This window comes from Geotrypetes seraphini, chromosome 2 (genome assembly GCF_902459505.1).
Source record: "Geotrypetes seraphini chromosome 2, aGeoSer1.1, whole genome shotgun sequence".
NCBI classification, from domain to species: Eukaryota; Metazoa; Chordata; class Amphibia; order Gymnophiona; family Dermophiidae; genus Geotrypetes; species Geotrypetes seraphini.
In genome coordinates this window covers 4,702,579-4,722,763 of record NC_047085.1, presented here as the reverse complement: position 1 = coordinate 4,722,763, position 20,185 = coordinate 4,702,579, and the positions used below count along the sequence as shown (strand labels likewise).

General features: G+C 43.7%; 1 protein-coding gene across 1 annotated transcript in view; it reads right to left on the bottom strand.

Moving 5' to 3' along the window:
* Positions 1-20,185, bottom strand: part of DGAT1 (diacylglycerol O-acyltransferase 1) — a 286,769-nt gene that overhangs the window by 69,592 nt on the left and 196,992 nt on the right. Inside the window, exons 12-13 of the mRNA XM_033933026.1 lie at positions 14,269-14,313; positions 7,564-7,676 (exon numbers count right to left, since the gene is read on the bottom strand). Coding sequence (XP_033788917.1) covers positions 7,564-7,676; positions 14,269-14,313 — 158 coding nt within the window. The remainder of the gene's footprint in view (positions 1-7,563; positions 7,677-14,268; positions 14,314-20,185) is intronic.

Below are 20,185 nucleotides of genomic sequence, written 5' to 3'. Positions count from 1 at the left end.
TCTCTCTCCTTAGCCGCTTTCTGTATTTCTATCTGTTTTTTTTTTTTTTTTCTTGGCTGTCCACTACCACCCCTTGCATGCTCCCCCTGTCCATTCTCCCTTCCTTTTACCTCCCCTGTGTCCTCCACCACCCCATCACTGCTCACCTTATCCAGCAGAAGCACCTTCTCCCTTTGTTTTACCTCCCCCTGTCCATCATCACCTCCTTCCTGTTCCCCTTGTTCCCTCTGTCTTCATTTTTCTGCCCCTTCCCTATTAATCAGCACCTGTTCCCCTGTCCATCAACCCCTTTTCTGCCCCTCCATTTCCGTGTGTTGCAGCATTTCCCTCCCACCCCACTTCCCTGTGCAGTATTTTCCTCCCCCCCATACCTTCCTGCTGAACTCCATGGCCTACTTATGTTAACGGCCTGCAGCCGTCGACAGCCACCGCAGCCAGCAGCCACTGCGGCCGACATCCGACTCGGGCCGCCGCGGTCGACATCCGCCTGGGGGGGGAGGAAGAGAGAGAGAGAGCTTTGGGCGGCCAGCAGCCGCTGCGGCCGACATCCGCCTCGGGCCGCCGCGGTCGACATCTGCCTGGGTGGGGGGGGAGGAAGAGAGAGAGAGAGCTTCGGGCGGCTAGCAGCCGCCGCGGCCGACATCAACTTGTCTTGCCTTGTGAGGCCAGACCGTAAGCCGCGCATGCGCACTTCCTATGTGTGCTACAGCTCACGGAAAACGGACGCACGCATAGGAAGTGCGCATGCGCGGCTTACCGTTTTATTATATTAGATAAATCATTTCTTTAACAGTTAAAGGAAAGATTAATAAACTATAAAGAGTTTTACTTTATGCAAAATTGTCATTAACTATTTTTTCTGCAGCCCTCCAAGTACCCTATTTTTTCTGCAGCCCTCACATTTAAAGTTTAATATCTTTCCTTTCTCAAAACTGACATTTCAATCACTATATTGAAAATAAAATCATTATCCCTACCTTTGTTGTCTGGTGACTTTATTTTTCTGTGCATTTAACTATGTTTCCAGGGTCTTCTTGTCCTTTGACTGGTTTTCTCTCCATCTTCACTTTCTGCCTTGCATCATCTTTGGCATTAACTTAATATTCAATTTTTCTGCTTTCTTTTCAAAATCTACGTTACCATGTCTTACCTTCCCTTCTATCTCTCTCTTCTTCTGTCCCTATTTCCATGGTCTGACATCTCTTTCTTTCCTTTCTCTCCCTCCTTCCTTCCTTTCCCCTGGTCTGGCATCTGTCTCCTTCCCTCCCCCAACTTTTTATTTCTTTCACCCTGCCCCCTTCTTTCTTTCTTTCTCTCTCCGTGCCCCCTTTCTTTCTGTCTGTCTGTCTCCATGCCCCTTTCTGTCTGTGTCCCGTCTCCCTTCTTTCTTTCTGTCTCCCTGTCCCCCCTTTCTTTTTTTACTTCTCCCTGCCCTCCCCCAAATCACTACCATAGGGGAACAGGCCGCCACCGCCGCAATCGGGGAACAGGCCGCCACCGCCGCAATCGGGGAACAGGTCGTGCCGAGGTCTTAACTCTCCCTGCTTATCTACCGACCAATTCTCGCCACCCGACGTCAATTCTAACGTCGGGAAGGAACTTTCGGGCCAGCCAGGCAGCAATTGGCTGGCCCGGAACTTCCTCCCCAATGTTAGAATTGACGTCGGGTGGCGAGAATTGGTCGGCTCCGAGCTGGGGAAGATAAGCAGGGAGAGGTAAGACCTCGGGCGCTGGCCTGTTCCCCGATTGCGGTGGCTTGGGGGAGGGCAGTTGGAAGGGAAGTAGCTTGGAGACCCCTGCTTTAGTCGAGGACAGATTTCGGGCTGCAAAATAGTCCCTGGGGAGCCGTATGCGGCCTGCGGGTCGCGTGTTTGAGACCGCTGATCTACATAAGAACATAAGAAATGCCTCCGCTGGGTCAGACCTGAGGTCCATCGCGCCCAGCAGTCCGCTCACACGGCGGCCCATCAGGTCCAGGACCTGTGCAGTAATCTTTTATCTATACCCCTCTATCCCCTTTTCCAGCAGGAAATTGTCCAATCCTTTCTTAAACCCCAGTACCGTTCGCTGCCCCATAACGTCCTCTGGAAGCGCATTCCAGGTGTCCACCACACGTTGGGTAAAGAAGAACTTCCTAGCATTCGTTTTGAATCTGTCCCCTTTCAACTTTTCCGAATGCCCTCTTGTTTTTTTATTTTCTGAAAGTTTGAAGAATCTGTCCCTCTCTACTCTCTCTATGCCCTTCATGATCTTGTAAGTCTCTATCATATCCCCTCTAAGTCTTCTCTTCTCCAGGGAAAAGAGACCCAGTTTCTCCAATCTCTCAGCGTATGAAAGGCTTTCCATCCCCTTAATCAGTCATGTCGCTCTCCTCTGAACTCTCTCGAGTAACACCATATCCTTCTTAAGGTATGGTGACCAATACTGGACGCAGTACTCAAGATGCGGACGCACCATTGCCCGGTACAGCGGCAGGATAACTTCTTTCGTTCTTGTTGTAATACCCTTCTTGATTATACCCAGCATTCTATTCGCTCTCTTTGCAGCCGCTGCGCACTGTGCCGTCGGCTTCATTGTCATGTCCACCATTACCCCCAAGTCCCTTTCTTGGGTACTCTCATTCAATAACATCCCTCCCATCGTATAGCTGTGCCTCGGGTTTCTGATTCCCACATGCAATACTTTACACTTCTCAACATTGAACTTCATCTGCCATCTCTCTGCCCATTCCCCCAATTTGTCCAAGTCCCTTTGCAATTTTTCAAAGTCCTCCTTTGTCCGAGCTCCACTAAATAGTTTGGTGTCGTCCGCAAATTTTATTATCTCACTCTTTGTTCCTGTTTCTAGATCATTTATGAATATATTAAATAGCAGCGGTCCGAGCACTGAGCCCTGCAGAACACCACTCGTGACCTTCCTCCAGTCTGAGTAGTGTCCCTTCACCCCTACCCTCTGTTTCCTACCCGCTAACCAGTTTCTGATCCATCTATGCACGTCTCCGTCCGCCCCATGGTTCTTCAGTTTCCGGAGTAGACGTTCATGAGGCACCTTGTCAAAGGCTTTCTGGAAATCTAGGTATATGATGTCTATGGGGTCTCCTTTGTCCATCTGTTTGTTAATTCCCTCGAAGAAGTGCAATAAGTTGGTCAGACACGATCTCCCCCTGCAGAAACCATGTTGGCTGGTTATCAGAAGTTCGTGTTTTTCAAAATGTTCATCAATTTTTTCTTTTATTAGTGCTTCCGCCATTTTCCCTGGAACAGAGGTCAGACTCACCGGTCTGTAGTTTCCCGGGTCTCCTCTTGATCCCTTTTTAAAGATGGGCGTAACGTTGGCTATCTTCCAATCCTCCGGAATCACACCTGTTTTCAGAGATAGGTTGCAAATTTGCTGTAGTAGTTCCGCTATTTCCTCCTTTAGTTCCTTCAGCACCCTTGGATGGATTCCATCCGGACCCGGGGATTTGTCAGTTTTTAGTTTTTCTATCTGTCTGCGCACATCATCAAGGCTCACTTCTATGGATGTTAACTTTTGTGCTTGATTGCCATTGAAGATTTGTTCAGGTTCCGGTATGTTGGTTGTGTCTTCACTTGTAAATACAGACGAAAAGAACATGTTAAGTCTTTCTGCGACCTCTTTCTCTTCCTTCACCGCACCCTTCCTGTCTCCATCATCCAGTGGTCCCACCTCCTCCCTAGCCAGCTGTTTCCCTTTAACATATCTAAAGAACGGTTTGAAATTTCGTGCTTCCCTGGCTAGTCTCTCTTCATACTCTCTTTTGGCTTTTCGAACCACACGGTGACATTCTTTTTGATACTTCCTGTGCTCTCTCCAGTTTACCTCAGTTTTGTCCCTTTTCCATTTTCTGAATGAATTTTTCTTATTGCTTATCGCTTCCTTCACTATTTTAGTTATCCACGCCGGGTCTTTTATTCGACTCTTGTTGCACCCTTTTCTAAATCTGGGGATATATAGATTTTGGGCCCGCTCACCGTGTCCTTGAAAAAGGACCAGGCATGTTCTACCGTCTGCCATTTTTGGGAAGTGTTCCTAAGTTTCTTCTTTAGCATTCCCCTCATTGCTTCGTAGTTTCCCTTCCTGAAGTTAAAAGTTGTCGCTATGGTTCTCTTTCCTTTCAGTATTCCTACTTCCATCTTGAACTTGATCATATTATGATCGCTGTTTCCCAACGGTCCCACTACTTCCACTTCCTTTGCAGGTCCCCTTAGCCCATTTAGGATTAGATCCAGAGTGGCATTTCCTCTTGTCGGTTCTCTAACAAGCTGTTCCATGAAGCAATCTTGTACAGCCTCCAGAAATTCTGTCTCCCTAGCGCATCTTGAGCTTCCAAGACTCCAGTCTATCCCAGGGTAGTTGAAGTCTTCCATAATAACCGTGTTACTGCCTTTGCATTCTCGCTTCATCTCGGCTTCCATTTCATCATCAATATCTCCGGTTTGTCCGGGTGGACGATAGTATAGGCTTATCTTTATTTTAGGCCCTTTCCTTCCTGGTATTTTAACCCATAGTGATTCTAGCTTGTTGGCCGTCTCCGCTGTGTCCATTCTTGTCGATTGTATGCTTTCTTTTATGTATAGTGCTATTCCACCGCCTTTCTGTCCTGACCTGTCCTGGCGATAGAGCTTGTACCCCGGCAGTGCTGTATCCCATTTGCTTTCCTCATTCCACCATGTTTCAGAGATTCCAATGATGTCTATGTCCTCCGCAATGATCATGGCTTCTAATTCCCCCATTTTGTTTCTTAGGCTCCTTGCATTAGTATATATGCAATTTAGCTCCTGGAATTTTGTTGCCTTTAATTCCTTTCCCTGTGCTTCGGTCTTTAGATTCTTCTCTTTGGCTACAATCTTTCTAACCTCCTCTTCTTGGTTAGTCGACTCCTGTAATTTGTCCCTTGTTTCTTCCCAGCCTTTTTTCCCCTCAGAATCTTCATGGGATACCTTTTTCCGAAACATCGACGCTTGGTCGACTGTCGGCTTTCCCCTTCTTCTTAGTTTAAAGCCTGTTCTATTCCTCTCTTGACATTGTTTGCTAGAAGTCTAGTTCCCGCTGTGCTCAGGTGCAATCCATCTCTCCTGTAGAGCTTGCTCTTGCCCCAGAACGTCGTCCAGTTCCTCACGAAGTGGAATCCTTCTTCCTCACACCATCTCCTCATCCACGCATTTATTGATTGTAGTTCATCCTGCCTTTTCACATCTGCCCTCGGTACCGGTAGGATCTCTGAGAATGCTATCTTCTGGGTCCTCATCTTCAGCTTCCTTCCCAGAATCTTGAACTGTTCTATCAGCGAACTTCTTTTGTAGTCTCTCCTGCTGACATCATTCGTCCCAATGTGGATCATTACTGCGGTCTCTTCCGTCTCCGCACCTTCCAGGATCTTTCCAATTTTGTCCACGATGTCCTTGGTTCTCGCTCCTGGGAGGCAGGTTACCAGTCAGTCCTCCCTCCCTCCTGCTATGTGGCTGTCCACATGCCTCAGGATCGAGTCCCCCACTAGGATCGCTGATTTTCCCTTCTTCAATGTTCGCTTCGGTCTCAGGTCAATGTCCTCGGTGTGCTTCGCTCTCTCTTCTTCTGGGCATCGACTGGTCAATTTCTCTTTGTGGGTGTCTTCTTTGAGGTCTTCTGCTTCTTGTTCTCCCTTCGATGTAGGTGTAGCTTCTTCTATCATCTGAAGCTCGTTCTCTTCCACCCTCCTCTTGTATGCTTCTTCAATGAATTTCTCAAGTTCCCTGACTTCCTCCTCGATATGTCTCTCGCTCGTGAAATCTTCAGCTGTCCTGACTGGGTCTTCCGTGGTGTAAAGTCCTTCTAGTTCCTGTATCTTGTCCTCTAGTCGCTTGACTTCCTTCTTCAAGCTTTCCAGTTCCTGACACCGACCGCATACATACGACTGTCTCCCCGAGGGGAGGTAGTCATACATATGACAGTCGGTGCAGAACACTGGAAAGCTCATCTTGTGGTTTCCCTCTGCTTCCATAGTCGTTCCTACTTTAAGATAACACTTAAGATTACGTGCTCCTTGTGTGCCTGCTTTCTTCAGCGCTTTCTTCTTGTGTGTGCTGCCTTCGCTCTACCTTACTATACTTTGTTTGTGTTTGTTCTTTGTGTGCCTGCTTCTTGCCTTCTTCTTGTGTGTACTGCCTTTGCTCTACCTTACCTTACCGTTGTTTGTGTGTGTCGTTCCTTGTGCGCCTGCTTCTTCCGTACCTTTCAGTCTTTCCCAGGTATTCCTGGGTGTAGTAACTTGGCCCTTCTTGAGGCCCTTCGCAAAGGCGCTCTCGCTAAGGCGAGCGCCTTTGCCGCTCGCCTTCGCCGGGTGCCGAACGGCTGGGCGCCGTTGGCTCCTCCCCCTTTAATGATTAGTCCGGCGCTGCCTCTGACGCGGGGGGGGGGGGGCGGAGCGAACTCTCGCCGCTTCCCCGAACCTGGTTCCTGCTGTTACTGCCTCCTTTCTTCGGTGCTCAGCACCGACGCTGTCTTCCTCCCCACTGAGCAGTGAAACGCTGCCTTTCTCCTCACAGCTCCTCTTCTCCTCTCTTCGGCACCGCGTGTGCCGCGCTGGCTCCTCCCCCTTTCTAAAACAATTGCCTTCATTTGTCGAAGTTCAGTTATAATTTTCTTCCATTGGCAATGGAACTTTGGACGGAGTTGCCGTTTCTTGTTTTGATCTTTTATTACTGCCCAACCCGGTTCCTCCTCTAACCAGATCGTTTTTGTTTTGCTTGCTGGATGCCATAATCAGATGGATTTGACACTTTTAAACTTTAAAAACTAATATTTGTAGCTTATCTTCTATAAATATAGCCTGTCTTCACTGAGCTATTGCTTTACCCGACCATCTTGTTACGTGTCCAATACACGCCCCCTCAAAAAAATAAAAAAAAATTAAAAAAGGCTGTTTATAATGGGGGGGTTCTCCCCTAACGGGAGCGCCAACAGTTCCAAGTAAAGTGGGGGGGGGGGGGATTCCCCAGCCTCACACCCCCTCGGAGTGCTTTAAAAGGATAAGGGGATTGAGGGGTACAGATAGAAGTAGAGGTAGGTTATAGGAATTAGTCAGGGACCACTACACAGGTCATGGGCCTGATGGGCCGCTGCGGGAGCGGACCGCTGGGCGCGATGGACTTCTGGTCTGACCCAGTGGAGGCAACTTCTTATGTTCTTAAAATATTGTTTTATTCCAGCGTGCTGACATTCTGCACACGTCTGCCCGGCATTGTCCATGCACTATTGTCTCGCATGGTTTAATCTATGAACAGCTGGGATACAGAATGATTGTTCTGTGCCCTGCTTAACAGGGCATCTGTCTTTCTTCATCATGATTACATTGTATGTACATTTTTTTCTCTTTTTCTATTCTCTATGTTAACATAAATGTCTTGTCATATTCTACCTGAACTATGTGCTTGCCAGTTTTCCAGTGGTCTATGACTGGTTACGGTTAACACAGAGTACCACCACACTATTTACCCTCAGAACTGACATGCTATAACCGGTATTTCAAAAAGTTAATTTCCTGCATAATTAGTTGGAACTTACCACCAGTCTCTGTAGAATTCTCTGTCTCCAAATTGCATCAGCTCTGCTACAAAATTCAAGCAGGAATGGAAAAACCAATAGAAAAAGATAAGCCAGATGAAATGATTTGGTACCTGTGAAGAAAATTATGCCATTGTCAGGAAAACAGGAACTCTATACCATATTCTCAGAATCTGAAAATCCACAAAGATTGCAACAAGTACAAGACTTTACACCCAGTATATGATTCACCTTCAAGACATCTTCCTGGGCATAAGAATTTGTACACAAGAGCCTCGATTCTATACAGAGCACCTAAAGGGCTAGATTCACTAGGCAAACCCTTTGCGACCAGATTTCCCTCCTGCAGTATTCACTAACCTGTGTAGTGATCCGATTCTGGTGCGCACATGCAAATGAGGGGAACTGCATGCAAAGTAGGCAGGGACGCGATACACTTAATTTTTTTTTTTTTTGATCCGACTGGGCTCGCAAAAAGCGACTACTGAGGACCAGTCGCTGAAGCCCTTTGCAACTGTCCTGCCTTCGCCGCCCTGCTTTCTAATCTGTCAGCCCCAATTCCTGCAACCCTGAACGTGCCTGCCTACCTGCACCGAACCCCCTGCCTGCCTGCCCCAATCTCTCCTGCCTGCTCACCCCGACTCTCCTGTTCTCTGCCGCCCTTCCACGCAGTGCAAGCCCGTGGTTTTAAAGTGGGGCTGCATGCCAGTTTTAAACCCGCGGGCTCGCTCTGAAGGGAAAGAGGGAAGAGGCTGCTGCCGCCACTGCATAGGAGCAGGAGAGTCGGGCCCCCGAACATGCCTGCCCCGACTGCCTATGCAAGCCCATGGTTTTAACATGAAGCAGGTTAAACCCACGGGCTCGCAAAAGTTTAAAGAGTAAAAAAAAAAAAAGTTGCGGCTCGGACGGGTCTGCGCATGCGTGATCCGTGCAGGCAGATGGGGGTGTTCCTCTCATTGCCCCCATCTACATATTTTAGGTTAGTGAATTTGTTGGACCTGCCCGAATCGGAAGGTTCCGATTCAGGCAGGTTAGTAAATCTAGCCCAAAGTTAGGTGCACCTAACTTAATTAATAGGCTTAACTGGAACTTAACACTTCATAATTGATGCTAAGTAACCACACAACTTGCTAGGCGTGGTTGTATAAAGTTAAGCGCCTAGTGTAAAATGCAGAATTAAAAGTGGGAGTTAGTTTCAGGTATTTAGGCCAAGAAAACATTGGTCTATCTATGGTACACCTAAAGGCTGTAATGCTTAGGTAGCTCTAAGTGTGATTCTATACAGTGCACCTAACATCTATGGAATTGTGCTTATTTTAGGCGACCTATAGAGAATCAGGGTCATGATGCTCAAGCAGCGATTTCTACACTGTGGATCAAAACCCTAACTGGGGTCACTGAACAAGCTGCTCCCCACTCCCTTTCCTGGATCTCCACTATGAACCATGGGCCAGATTCACTAACCTGCCTGATCCGGGCAGGTCCGACGAATTCCCAACAAGTAAATATGCAGATGGGGGCAATCGAAGGAACGCCCCCATCTGCAGGCACGGATCGCTGTTAAGCGAGCCTCGCGTATGCGCAGACCATCTGTAGATGGTCTGCGCATGCGCTAGACCTCCGGGCTTGCACTGTGGGGAAGGGTGGGAGTCGGGGCAGGCAATCGAGGCAGGCGTGAAGGGCAGGCAGGCAGGTGTTCGGGGCAGTGGGAGAATCTGGGAGAGTCAGGGCTTCAGGAGGTTTTCGGGGCCACAACTTTTTTATTTTTTGCTTTTTTCATCGGGGTGGCAGGCAGAAGAAGAGCATGGAGCAGAGCGGGCAGGAGAAGATCATCGGGGCGTGCAGGGCTGGAGAGTCGGAAAGACATTTGACTGGTCCCCAGCAGTCGCTTCTTCAGGTGATTGGCCAGCCCAGTCGGATCTGAAATTTGGTGTTGTGAATCGCGTCCCAGCCTACTTTGCATGCATTTCACCTCATTTGCATGCACAGATTTGAAGCGGATCGCAGGAGAGGTAAGTTAATCAGGCCGGAGGGAAATTTGATAGTAAAGGGGTCGCAAACCGATTGGTACCTGATCAGTTTGCTTTGTAAATCTAGCCCCATGTCCAGTTGTGGCAATTAGCATGGAGCTTTAAGTCATTGAAGGTTCATGGGCTCTGCCCCCTCCCTCCTCCACTAAAAACCCAGGCAGAAAACTGGGATCTGAGTGCACACTGCTACTTTTGTTGCGGTCAGGCCTTAGATAAGTGGAGGTGATCTACTATTTAATATTCATCATCTGGGGGTCACGGGAGGGGGGGAGAGCAGAAATTAAAAAGAGATTAGGTTGTTACCTTGATAATATCTTTCCCAGTAGATAGGGATGGTATGCTAAACCACAGGGTTATCCATCTGTGTTCACGAACATACTACAGAAGATGTCAATCACATCTTTTCAACTCCTCCGCCTTCTCCGTGGTCTCTGTTGCCCCCTTCAATTCGTACCAAAGCTGGCGACAGTCCTACAGAACAAGAAAGGAGAAGGAGGGGTATGGGGAATTCCCCCAAACCAGGTGTCTGATCTTCTCAGATAAATTTAAAACAATCACTGAAGAAACAGGAATATGGTTAAAACATTAACAAGCCTCTGGGAGAATAATGAATGCAAGAAAATATAAGTTAAACAAGAAACACAAACAGCTTGAATATTTATGGAGCTCAGTCATTCCTCCCTTGTAATAGTATACACAGTCGCTTCCTAATTCATAGTCGGTCTGACAGTGAAATCTTTAGTTATGGAACTGACCATTAAGCTTGAGTCTGAAAAATTGATGAGGGGTGTCAGCATACCATCCCTATCTACTGGAAAAGATATTATCAAGATAACAAACTATAGGGATATTATGGTCCAAAGACTCCATCCCTATCAGTTTTGAGGCAAACCAAAGTGTTTTGGATAACTTAGAAGACAAATCGGGAAATCCAAAATGCCACCATGACAGCATTTTGGCAACATAATACGACTTCAACACGCTTCAGATCTGGAGCAAAAAAAATTTAAAAATAGGATTTTAGAGGGTGCCAAAGACTTAACTGTAGAAACAGTCAAAATGGTGAGAGAGGAGACATTGCTGCCTGAGGAGAGGAGGTATTCAGCGGCTGTGTTTGGTGTGTATCATCTGCTCCCAAGGCACCTCGCTGGTGCCAATTGGCGGGGCAAGCATCAGAGATAAGAACTCACCGCTTCCTGTGGCACAGCTGCAGGGCATGTGAGCCTCTTTGGAGCCTTGGTGGAGCTCATAGAACGGTTTGATAGATTTTACTGTTTCTTAGATTATGAGGAAATGCAAGGTAAAATCTAAAATACTACCATCTTGTACCCCAACACTCCCAGGCCCTATAGAAAACCATCTAGTATTGGCTCCAAAGCCTATCTCTTCTTCTCCTATTGCAGGGAACTTATCGGGTGCCTCATTAAGTATGGGGGAAAGGATCTCCCCGGGACCACCGGTTTCATGCTTCTCTCCAGGGGAGACTTGTCCAATTGGTAGTCTCCCTATAGGAAACAAGATGGCCTCAGACCAAAACTTACAGCAACCACATATAGATTCCCCATTAGTAGAGAACAATTTGCAGCCAGTTGAGTTTCCTATTGGTAATTTGTCTAATGAGGAAATACCTCAGAATGTAACGCTTATGGATGTTTGGACTGTGGTTAAGAGATCTGAGGCCTTATTACAGGGTCCAGTATAGAAAGAAGCTTTGTGCTTTTTTAGATCAAGTAGTGTCTAAAATGAAAAATATGAATGAGAAAATTAATGTTTGGGGAGAAGCTCTTAAAAAATCAGAAACTCAGATTGGATTGTTACAACAAACAAGTACATCAGCAATTAAATATAATCATTGGTTGCATAGGCAATGCCAGATTATGGAAAATCATATGAGAACTTCTAACCCACAGGTGTCAAAGTAGGTCCTCGAGGGCCACAATCCAGTCGGGATTTCCCCAATGAATATGCATGAGATCTATTAGCATACAATGAAAGCAGTGCATGCAAATAGATCTCATGCATATTCATTGGGGAAATCCTGAAAACCCAACTCGATTGCGGCCCTCGAGGACCGACTAAATCTAACCTGAGAATATTTAATTTTCCAATATGTCCAGTGCTTTCGGCAGAGATACTACTAAGGAAGTATTTCAAAGAGGTTCTAGAATTGTGTAATGCTGAAACTATAGTGCTGAATAGATGTTTCTATCTCCCAGTTAGAGGGATAGTTAACCAGAAGGGAGGTACTTCTAAAGGATCTGAATTAAAAAGATCCACTGGTATATGTACAGGATGGAAAGACTACTTGCAGTACAGAAAGGTCATTTTAAAAGGTTTCAGGAGGTGTGGAGGCCATTAATTGAATATTATAAAGATTAAGGTTTATTCTTTTTCCTTATGGGATAATTTGTAGAAATGGGGGTGGGGGGATAGGATATTCTAATTAAATAGCGGTATATTTTAACTGATTAATGAATATAAGAAATATAGTATATATGTATGAATAGAAAAGGAAAGGGGGTAAATTTAGTGGAGATATATTGTTATGGAATATTAGGGGATATATGTAATATGATGAGTTATATTTATTGTGCATTTAATTTATATAATACAATGAAAAAAGAGTTTGAGGAAGAAAGGGTGGGGGGAGGGATAGGTTAATGTAAGATTAATTGTATTATAGAAGAGGGATGTCTAGGTATGTATATGTTTGGATAGATTATTTTGTTGATATGGGGAGGGATGGGAGGCGGGTGGGGGGGAATTAAAATATGTATAATAACGTTGTTTAAGAATGTCAAGTGAGTTATGTGAATTAATTGTAATAATATTGTACACTTGTTGAAAGAAATAAAATGAATAAAGATTTTAAAAAAAAAAAGATCCACTGGAAAATTTGACCTTATTTCTTGAAACTACTCAAGATGAAATTTCTGATCGTGCTACTCTCCTGGTTACTTTCTCCTCTGAAAGTATTAAAAGTATCGTTTTGAAAAATTATTTCCTGAAAAAAGATTCCTTGTTTTGTGACTAGAAATTACAAATGTTTCCAGAAACACCCAATACAGGCATAAACAATTTCTTCAATATAAATCGAGTAATTTCTTTGGGTGCAACTTTTTTCCTAACATTTCCAGTCAAATGTTTTTGGTTACTTATCTTAATACATCGTACGCTTTTTTTGAACCGGATCAGTTAGAAAGATTCCTGTTAAAGAGATGGTGGTTTAAATTAACTTAAAAATGTTGTACATACAGGCAAATTATTTTCTTTTTGTTTTTTTCCTATTGGTTAACATGTATGATGATGTCCCTCTCTCTCCTTGACGTGGACTCATATTTGCTTTAAAATACTGTATGTATCATATACTGTGATATTCAAATAAATAAATAATAATAATAATAATTTAAAAAAACACCAGTCAAAACAAAAAAGTTTTCAAGACTCCCCTGCCAATTTTCCCCTTAGGCTGTCATAGCCTGTACTCACAGACCAAATATGCTGGATCTAGAGGGATTTTGTGCCTCAAGCCACAGGTCAGCTTTCACGTCGAGATCTTTGGGCTGCCAGTTGGACTGATCTACCCCCAACAGCAATACTCGATGCAGGATTAAAACAAAGAGGGGAGGAACGCTATTGGTACCTATCAGCCTAAGCTCAAACTCCTGATCAAGTCAAAAATGAACAAGTGCTGAGGGTCTGGAACCCTGAGCTCCACAAATCTTCAGCAGGCTAGGTGTATAGGTCCCTGAAGGATCCTCTCCAAGCAGGCAAAGCAGTTCCTAGAAGCTTCGCAAAAATCCATGAACAAGCAGAAAAACTGTCATTTTCCAAGGGACAATTGATGTCATGATGAGAAACATGGGCTCTGCGATTTGCCTTATTTACTGCCCGCCTAGTGTGTTGGTACACAATAGCTCTGGTTTTTTAAAATCTCTTTTTGACATTGCAATTGGATATGAATAGAACTATGGTATGGTAGTTTTATTTATATCCCACCATTCCTCAGGGCAGATAACAAGCATAATATGACATCAAAATTCAAACAGAGGATGCGAGTTCAATAAGTACTGCCTCAACTTTGTCTTGAAGACAATAGAAGTGTTAAAGGCATGACTTGGAACCACAGAGGACTCAAACTGCTTAAAAGACAGGGATGTTTAAGCAGAGTTTCCAGTTCTATCAGTTCTGGAAACTAGCCTTTTTGTTTATGGATAGACTAACATTATACTATGCTATACAGGTCTTATATCCCACAATTTTTCAGCAAGGATTCAATGTGTACAGTATTACAGTAGAGATAGATGTAAAGGCTAAAGTTATCATATCTTATGAGGGCAATTTTAAGAATTCAGGGAAAACTCTTCCTCTGCTATACAGGTAAAAGTATGTTGTGTAGGTCCATTGGAGAGTGAAGCTGCAGAAGTACAAATTGTTTTAGTTGAAAATAGGAGGTACAAGGGTCTGAAATAATTTATGAACTGAAAGTATACGTGTATTTTGAAAACTGGTACAAAGTCCATCAATAAAAAGTAGCTGAAATCTTTGCAGGCAGTATGTAAATTGTCCCCACATGCTCACTCAGCAGCTATCTCCTTGAAAGAAGATTCCTCTCTTCTACTTCAGCTGCTCTCACACAATATGAATATTGTAGAGTATGGAATTGAATACTTACTGCAAGTTTCAGGAGGCGTTCTATCATTCTAGTATAGTCCATATCCTACAAAAAGACCAAAAGAACTGATTAGCTCAGTTACAGAGTGAGATGAGCATCTGGATCTCATTTAAAGGGGGCACATTAATATTCTGGACTCGGATGAACTACTGCTTTTTCTTGTTTGGCATTTACCTCTAGTCCTCTGGATCCCTGCTTTACCTAGTTGGTAATGGAGTTAAAGGATCTGTTTGCTCCCAATGTACTTAACATTATTTGGACCTCTTTTGCGATATATTTTTATCCATTCGAGTTGAAACAGGCTGTAATTAATATTTAAATGATTTGACAACTTTAATTTAGCCAATCACCACTAGCAAAATACCAGTTATTGGCAAACTTTTTAAGCAAGCAGCACTTGTTCAGCTTGACAATTTCTTAGATGAATTCACTGCTCTGGGTCCTTGCCAGCATGGCTTTCATAAAAGCCACAGTCTCAAGATGTTGTCAGTACTAGGTTCAGCTCAGGATGAAACTGCTAACGATTGTGCATTTAGATATATCACTACTTCAAAAACAACGGTGACAAGTTCCACTATGTAATAGGAAAACGATACACGAACTTGTGTTACACTTGACTGAAAAAGTCAAATTGGAGCAATCACTCTCTCAATATGAAACCCTCAGAGTCCTGCACTGCTCAATATTGTCATTGAAACAGATGAAAGCAGGTGTACAATTTTTCTTTCATTGGATTTTCATTTTTATGGTTCTGTCTTATAATTCTTATCTTATGCACTGTGTTGACTGTGAAATGTGCAACTAAATGCCCATAAATAGATAGATAAATAAATATGAATAAATAACTAGCAGCACTTATCTTTAACGTGTCGCTGCGTGTGTGGCATCAAACGCCTAACCCGTAACCAAACAAGGCCCGACGGGACCGTTTCGCCAATTATGGCTTCTTCAGGGGTCGAGAAGTTCAGGCTGAAAGAAAGATTACAATTATTCAATATTGTGTATATAATACTCTCAAACTACCAGTCAAGTAAGACTATTTAAATTATAACTTGGTACTCACTGTGAACAGCCTGACCCGCTCTTAGCAGATCAAAAATGCGCGCATGCTCTATATAGCCAAACTTAATGACCTCACTTAGTGACCTCCCACTAACTTTAAGCTTATCTTAACAAAAAAGTTGAAAAGGAATTTTGATTAAGAATTTTAAAAAAACATTCTGCTACTCTTTGTGCTACAATTATTTTGCTTTTAGAAAAAAGCATACCAATCAATAGCACTATTGAGACCTGTTGGTTTAACTGTGTTTAAAGAGAAAATCCATCGGCATTCTTTCTGGTGCAATTACCTCTGTTTATCTCCCCCTCTTATGTTGGATTCTACTTTATCGATACAGAAACATTTAAGGTCAGTAAACTTATGTTTAAATTGAGCACAATGTTCCACAATAGGAACTGTTAATTTATTTTGTTTTAAGTTGGATTTGTGTTCAAAGATGGAAATAGAGGAACAATTGCGTCTTAAACGAAGAAACTGAGAAAAAGGCAAGTTTCTTCTTAAACTAGGTGGATGGCAACTTTTAAAATCTAAGAATGTACAGAATTTCTGTCTGTTGGTTTGATATACGTATTGATTTCAAAATGATTTATGACTTGAGTGATTATCAAATCCAAAAAAGTTATGTTGTTGTCTGCATAGACCATCGAGAATTGAATGTTTGAGTCACAGCTATTAAGCCACACATGGAATGCCAATAGATTCTCTACGTCATCGATATATCTAAACCATTTGTGGATATGATCCACAAATGGAGAATTTGTTATCCACGTTTTTTTCAAAAGGGTCCATAAATAAATTGGCTACCGATGGAGCAAAGATGGCGCCCATAGCAACCCCTTTGTTTTATTTGTAATATTGTCCATCGAAAAGAAAGAAATTCTCCTTCATAGCCATACTTGCTAGTACACACAAAAACTCAGTTGGAATGGTATGGGGTTGTATCCGTGTTTCAAGTTCCTCTTTAATGGTAGATAAAGCTTCCTCTTGGGACACTTTTGAAAAAACGTGGATAACAAATTCTCCATTTGTGGATCATAACCACAAATGGTTTAGATATATCGACGACGTGCTATAATTTAAATAGTCTTACTTGACTGGTAGTTTGAGAGTATTATATACACAATATTGAATAATTGTAATCTTTCTTTCAGCCTGAACTTCTCGACCCCTGAAGAAGCCATAATTGGCGAAACGGGTCCCGTCGGGCCTTGTTTGGTTACGGGTTAGGCGTTTGATGCCACACACGCAGCGACACGTTAAAGATAAGTGCTGCTAGTTATTTATTCATATTTATTTATCTATCTATTTATGGGCATTTAGTTGCACATTTCACAGTCAACACAGTGCATAAGATAAGAATTATAAGACAGAACCATAAAAATGAAAATCCAATGAAAGAAAAATTGTACACCTGCTTTCATCTGTTTCAATGACAATATTGAGCAGTGCAGGACTCTGAGGGTTTCATATTGAGAGAGTGATTGCTCCAATTTGACTTTTTCAGTCAAGTGTAACACAAGTTCGTGTATCGTTTTCCATTTAGATATATGGCACCCATAGTAAATGCCGGCAGCAAAAGAGCACTTAGCCCATTTAGTTTTCAATCTGTACCACAGCTACTGGTCACCAGCCACATAAACTTCATTGGAAGAATACAACTCTTTCTCCAAGTCGCTTTCTGTTTTCCTCCTAATTGGTGAGTATTAAGAAGTTATGCTTTATGCAACATTTTCCCCTACCCCATACCTTATGCCCAAACTTTGTTAACAATATGCAAAGGTGGTAGGAGATAAGAAAAAATCCTTCAGGATGGGGAAAAAGGACAAAACCGAAGAAAATTGGAAGGAGCACAGGAAGCACCAAAAAAAATGTCACCGCGTAGTCAGAACAGCAAAGAGAGAGTATGAAGAGAGACTTCCAAAGGAGGCACGGAACTTTAAACCCTTCTTTCGATATGTGAAAGGGAAACAGCCGGCGAGGGAGGAGGTGGGACCCCTGGACGAGGGTGACAGGAAAGGAGTAGTAAAGGAGGAAAAGGAAGTAGCGGATAGATTAAACACGTTTTTCTCATCGGTCTTCACGAAGGAGGACACAACAGACACAACCAGTGTTCCGGAACCGGAAAAATTCTTCAAGGGGGACCAAGAGGAAAAATTATCGTGCATGGAGGTAAGCCTTGAAGACGTACTCAAACAGATAGATAAGCTAAAAACTGACAAATCTCCGGGCCTGGACGAAATCCACCCAAGAATACTAAAATAACTTAGAGACGAAATAGCAGAGTTACTGCAGCAGATTTGCAACCTATCCTTGAAAACGGGGGTAATACCGGAAGACTGGAGGATAGCGAATGTTACACCTATCTTCAAGAAGGGATCCAGAGGTGACCCGGGGAATTATAGACCGGTCAGCTTAACCTTAGTTCCAGGGAAGATGGCCGAATCATTAATCAAGGACAGTATCAATGAGCATATAGAAAAAAATAACCTGATGAGAACAAGCCAGCATGGTTTCTGTACTGGAAGATCTTGCCAAACGAACCTGCTGCACTTCTTCGAGGGGATAAGCGAACATTTGGACAAAGGTGACCCCACAGACATAGTATACCTGGACTTCCAGAAAGCCTTCGACAAGGTACCTCACGAGCGCCTACTATGGAAACTGTGGAATCAGAGTGGAAGGGGACATACACAGATGGATCAGAAACTGGCTGGCGAACAGGAAACAGAGGGTAGGAGTAAAGGGACACTATTCTGACTGGAAAGAGGTCAACAGTGGGGTCCCACAAGGGTCGGTGCTGGGACCACTACTATTCAATATATTTATTAATGACCTGGAAACAGTGACAAAGTGCGAATTTATAAAATTCACGGATGACATAAAACTCTCTGGTAAGGTTAGATCTGTAGAGGAATGTAAAGAACTTCAAAGGGACCTGAACAAACTGAGTGAGTGGACAAATAAATGGCAGATGAGCTTCAATGTAGAGAAATGTAAAGTTATGCATGTAGGGAAAGGGAACCCGATGTACAACTATGCGATGGGAGGGATGTTACTGGGGGAAGGCAACCTAGAAAAGGATTTTGGGTTTTGGTGGATAATGAAACCGGCGACACAATGCGCAGCGGCCTCAAAAAAGGCGAACAGAATGTTGGGCATTATCAAAAAAGGTATCACTTCCAGAACCAAGGAAGTTATCCTCCCACTGTATAGGGCGATGGTGCGACCGCATCTGGAGTACTGCATTCAGTACTGGTCGCCGTACCTTAAGAAGGATATGGCGATACTCGAGAGGGTCCAGAAAAGAGCAACAAAAATGATAAAGGGCATGGAAAACCTTTCATATGCTGAGAGGCTGTAGAAGCTGGGGCTCTTTACCCTGGAAAAGCGGAGACTTAGAGGGGATATGATAGAAACTTATAAGATCATGAAGGGTGTAGTGAAGGTGGAGAGGGACAGATTCTTCAGACTGGCGGGGGCATCAAAAACTAGAGGACACTCAAAAAAATTGATGGGAGATAGGCTCAGAACAAATGCTAGAAAGTTCTTCTTCACACAGAGGGGGTGGTGGACACCTGGAATGCGCTTCCAGAGGAGGTGGTAGAGCAGAGTACGACTTTGGGGTTCAAAAATGGATTGGACGAGTTTCTGAAGAAAAAGGGGATCAAGGGGTACAATTAGAGGGTTACTATACAGTATAAAATGCTGTAGAGTAAAAGAGTAGTAGAGTAATGGATCACTGCAGGTCATTGACCTGGGGGGCGGAAGCGGACTGCTGGGCATGATGGACCTATGGTCTGACTCGGCAGAGGCAATGCTTATGTGCTTTGATGGTAACTACAGTCACACTCCCTTTCCCTAATAGTTACTAAAAACTAGTGAAGCTATTGCCCAAGCATTTAACTTCCAAGGTCCCCAAGGCCTTGCTGGACAGTATTCAACCATCACCAACTTAAGTTTTTTCTTCTAAGTTTTAGCCTGCTAGTACCAACTTGGCTATTACCATACTACTAACTACTATATATATTTCATATATAGAGACCCAAATAATCAGGACTACTCAAATCAAGTCACTTCACAACCAATCAAGATGACCTTTATTCTATGCAATCACTGTGGTGCTTTAATTCCAAGACACACTATTTGGAGGCTTAAGGCTTGCCCCATCTATCTTCAACTTGCCAGTATTAAGGAGGAGCTCTGCAAACTTAAACAGGAATTGAATATAATTAAAGCAGCTTTCATCACTCCACAAAATCATACCAACTTACCACCTCTACCTCAAAGAATAAAACAGCCCAGGAATAAATGGGTCACAGTAGGCGCAGGAAGACTGCGACATGTAACACAGAAACATCCACCTTCACTAATATTACCTCTACAGAATTCCTTTGCTCCACTAGTGCACTGCGATACTCAAGAAAACAGAAGGGAAGTGGGACTGGAACCAATGAAGGTAACTCAAGAGAACAAGTGCACCCTAAGCACAAATAAAAAAGCCAAAAACAGAAAACTATTGCTGTTGGAACACAAAGCGAGGAGACCAAAATGTCTTCCAGGATCCTCAGCTACCAGGAGTTCCAGACAAATACAGACTATAATTAAGGAAGAAACTAAGGATTTTAACACTGGTGTTGTTATCCATCTGGGAACAAATCACCTGGCCAACAACTCCACACTTGCAGCACAGAAAGCTTTTCAGGAGCTTGGTGAGGGAGTGAAACCTTTTGTAAAGACTTTAGCTTTTTCTGAGAAGGTTTCAGGTACATAGGAGGATGGGGAAATACATGGAAGGACAAGAAGCTATATTGCACTGATGGGCTACATATTACTACAGCAGGAAAAAGAAACCTTGCA